Below are 4314 nucleotides of genomic sequence, written 5' to 3'. Positions count from 1 at the left end.
TTTAGCCAGCCAGCCTGCTAGGTAGGCCTGGAGTGTTAGTCAGTTCTCCCAAATGTGGAGCAGGATTTGTTTTGGTGTTTAAAGGGACAGTGTACCCACATGTTATGTTATGCTGTGGAGAAATAAAGCCACTGAACGTTTTCATTATCCTGAAACTACACGTGTGGGCTGTTCCCTGACCTCGGCTACAGGCCGTCCTGCCACACTACCCACAAATGAACAGACGATCACCCGCCCCCAATGTAAAAACTGTGTACATATTAGACTAGATCCATGTAGTTGATTTTCAGCCCATATGCACAACAATCGTGACTACAGAATCTGCAAAGAAACTCATATGTCAACATGTGGAGGCTAAAATGACAGGCATGCTGGCAGGAATCCATTCCGCTGATCATGGTTCATTGTTATCATCAATGTTATGGTAAATCTCTGTTGGAGAATTTAAGGAAAACAAAGTTACGCTTTTTAGGGTGTGGTGTCACCCTGCTCAAACGCCCTAGAAGGCAAATAGTAAATAAACATAACACATGACATCACGATACATACACCAATAATATGATGGCATCCCCCTCACCATGGTTATGGAGGTATGTCTTCAATCAGTGTGATTTGAATAATACTTCTCTTCCTCCGCTGTAAATAGAGACTGCAAGGGATCTGATGATTGGCTGACCAGTATCATGTGCCCCAGCTGCCAACCAATAGTGGTATTGGGGGTGGGACAACAACACGCATCATTCTGAAAACATCCGCACCACCTATGGGACACCAGGACTAATCTGTATCCATAGCAAACCCAACATATAAAATACTTACCTAATCACTCTGAAACTCACCCCCTATGAAGCCAACCTGGTGAAACTTACGTTGGTTACATCTGTCGTCACTTCCTTGGTGAAGTCGGCTCATCGGAGAGGCGTGGGCGTTTGGAGGTCAGAGCGCTTCGGAGACTGCAGCCGTGGGCAGCAAGAGCACTCTGATAAAATATATATACTTGAACACTGTTGCTATCCTTGATCATTGCTATACTAAGTAACAAGTACTATTACTGATGTCATACTAAGTCATCTACCATAGTAGACACTTTATGTTTTCATCTAAGTGCTACTTAGAGTACAACACAACTAAACAGCAAACTAATGTCTGTTTAGTGGTGAGAGGCTCCAATACTAGGTGCCTGCTTACTATTTTGGGTTACCATTTTGCTACAAAAGGGACAATGCTTCAGTATTTTAACCTTTAAATTGCTTTAATATATTATATTATCCTGTTACCAACTAGTGACAAGATAGACCCTGCTCTATCTGCTACAACTCCAATAGGTATTGTCTGTGCTAATTATCAGCTCTGGGTGTAACTATAGTATCTATTAAGACAGATTAACACCACATAAACTTCATTAGCAGCACACATAACCCTACATACCCCGGTCTCAATATTTAATTGATTTTATTTTCTTCCATCCGTCGTTGTTACTCCCAAACATATATATTTTAAATTATGCCAATAAAGTTTATTTTATACACTTGAGGGCCTTTTTTTTTTTTTTTTTTTTTTTATATGAAATCCAGATTTATTCAAGCTGCAAATACAACACAAGGTCTGATGTCACAGACATGACAACCCAAATATGACATCAGAGGGCAGCAGGTGCACAATGAAACCTTACATTGCTATAAGCAGCAGCATGTTCATATTCAAAACGGGAATTCAACATTTTCACTCAAACAACCTGTTTTGCAAGATAGTATGAAATGTAAAAAACATGTAAACAGTTTACTGTATCAGACACAGGCTATACTTTAACAATAGTATTTACATTTGAACTGTAAAAGTAATTGTTGCTATTACCAGATAAAGCAGTTTTGATGTATGTAATATTTTTTTTTGGGGGGGGGGGGGCGGGCGGTGATGTAAATATCACTTTTCAACGTTCCTCATGCGAGGAATGACATGAAACTAAATGCCATTAGCAGATACATGCAGTGAACGGTACAAATGCCCTTTCTTATATTAAAAAAAAAACGTTTAAAAGTCTCCAGAGTTTCTCAGGTGATGATATTAAGCCCTTACCTTGCTACATTGCTCTTTCTGTACTTGATACCACTGGGGATGTATTCACCGTGCATCAGAGAGGAAGGGACGCTTGGGCCCAAACCATCTCTACTTGGTCACAGAGGAGCACCAAAGTTGGCACCAGAAAATACCAAGATGTCATTTGAGAAAACCATAGAGCATGGCGGAGACGGCCTAGAAACTGACGTCACAATGAGTTTTGATGGCGTTCCGTTTCTCATGCATGACAGCACTTTAACAAGAACAACCGACATACAACAGGTCCTTCCCAACTGGACCACAGAGAATGCAGCAATGTTAAACTGGGAGATGCTGGAGAAACTAAACGCTGGGAAATGGTTCACTGAGGATAAGCCGTTTTCCTGTATGGCCTCTTTGTCCAGTGAAGATCACCAAAGAGCAAACAATCAGTCTATTTACAAACTAAGCGACTTCCTGATACTCGCTGATAGTGCCAACAAGTCTGTGATATTTGACCTCTACCGTCCACCACAGGATCATCCATACAGAGATTCCTGGATTAACCGAACACTGGATGTCATCCTCAATGAAACATCTATTGATCCCAAACTGATACTATGGCTGTCGAATGATATGAGGTCTCTCGTTCACTCTGTCGCGCCAGGATTTCAGCAGACAGTAGGAGAGAAGGCGCCTGTTCAGGAACTTGTAAACAATCGCATTGTGAAACTGAACTTGCCGTACAGTGAAATGTCCCATGATGATATCAGGATGTATGCAGCGGCCAATATTACCACTAATTTATACGTGGTCAGTGAGCCGTGGCTGTTCTCTCTGGCGTGGTGCTCGGGTGCACACTCTGTTACCACTAACTCTGTGCTACTACTGAAGAACGTAGACAAGCCAATGTTCCTAATGACTCCAGGAGAGTACAGTTTAATGTGGATTCTCACAGATATCACTTCTGCATTGCTGATTACACTAATCTTTCTTCTGCACTGGTGGCGAGAGCGAGGACTGTCGTGTTGCCCAGAAAACAAAATCCGCCCTGAAAGTGGAATATACAACACTTGAGGGCCTTTTAAGGCTAGCCGAATAACCTTTTATTCCTATGACGGTGTAAAGAACCACGGCTCTTATTCAAAATAACAGGAGACAACTGGCAAGGGATTGTATTCCAGATATCCAGGGCATTCTTAAAAACTAAAGGTAACTCTGTAACTCATAATGCCCTTCCTCCTGGTAAAATATTTAATACATGAATTCCTGTAATAGGTACAGATGTACAATCACTCTGGTCTCGTGTCCTGATATTTGTCAGAGTTGTAAACATCATGACTTTCATAATCACTCTAGATTTGTCTTAATCCCAATAATGACAATCTGCATTTTGCACACTGTGTAATAGCATTTTTATGGTTTTATAATTGTCTCGAAGCGGTCATATGTAGCACGTTGTCCCAATTTCAGCCTTTGCTAAATTATAGTATCAGCCCTCAATGTACTCTAGCACTTACTAGTATAGGATAATATTTGTAGACGTTGAAGAAAATTGAACCACAAACTCATTTACTATGTTGATCCAATTCAATATATGATGCCTTCTTTGATTTAAGTACAGTCTTCCAACTAACACATTTTACTGTGCTGTTTACACACGTATTCATTTATACAACTTGACGATCTACTGCTGGATAAAGGCCTCCTCAAAGCTTTTCAAGGTATTGTGATTGCAAGCTTCTCTTGTTTTTGTTGCTCCAACAAATGTCCCAATTTCATTCTCCATGTTACATTTGGTCATAATCTTGGAATCCCATCAAGTACCATTTTCATCCAACAATGGTCATTTATTTTTGTGATGATGTCAAACTTTTCTCTTCTAAACTAATTGATTATTTTGTCCTTTCTCTTTGGGTAATATCCAGCATACATCTCATCCCGGCTTCTTTATCCTATTGATTTATTTTCATAATGTTGCCACCCATAGAGATTTGGGGGCCAAGGTAGACATTTGGTGAACATTACTTTGGTCTTGCTGAGATTCCTATGGGGCCCATCTTCTTACTTGCATCAGCAACTTTTGCGATTAATTGGAGAGAGGAGAGAGAGAGAGAGAGACAGAGAGAGAGAGAGAGAGAAAGAAAGAGATATTAACACTCAAGTGAGAAAAAATGTGTGATTATATTTTTGTTTTTAATATCCATTAAAGTGAGTCACTGTTGTCAACTGTAATGTTTCAATTATGTGTTCTTGAATAAACTTCACAAACAGCGA

The 4314-nt window shown here is 40.1% G+C and overlaps 1 protein-coding gene across 1 annotated transcript; it reads left to right on the top strand.

Annotated features, from left to right (window-relative positions):
- The first annotated feature begins 2044 nt into the window (after positions 1 to 2044).
- LOC142492365 (glycerophosphodiester phosphodiesterase domain-containing protein 4-like) lies at positions 2045 to 3114 on the top strand. Its single transcript, XM_075595012.1, has one exon. The coding sequence runs from the start codon at positions 2059 to 2061 to the stop codon at positions 3112 to 3114; it is 1056 nt and encodes a 351-aa protein (XP_075451127.1). The 5' UTR covers positions 2045 to 2058.
- The last annotated feature ends 1200 nt before the right edge of the window (positions 3115 to 4314 follow it).

This window comes from Ascaphus truei, chromosome 4 (genome assembly GCF_040206685.1).
Source record: "Ascaphus truei isolate aAscTru1 chromosome 4, aAscTru1.hap1, whole genome shotgun sequence".
Lineage (NCBI taxonomy): Eukaryota > Metazoa > Chordata > Amphibia > Anura > Ascaphidae > Ascaphus > Ascaphus truei.
Note: the sequence above shows the minus strand (reverse complement) of the source record. Positions and strands in the feature narration are given on the sequence as shown.

Bases quoted from the DNA above. Each gene is read 5' to 3' on its own strand.
- LOC142492365 (XM_075595012.1), top strand. From the start codon at position 2,059: ATGATATTAAGCCCTTACCTTGCTACATTGCTCTTTCTGTACTTGATA.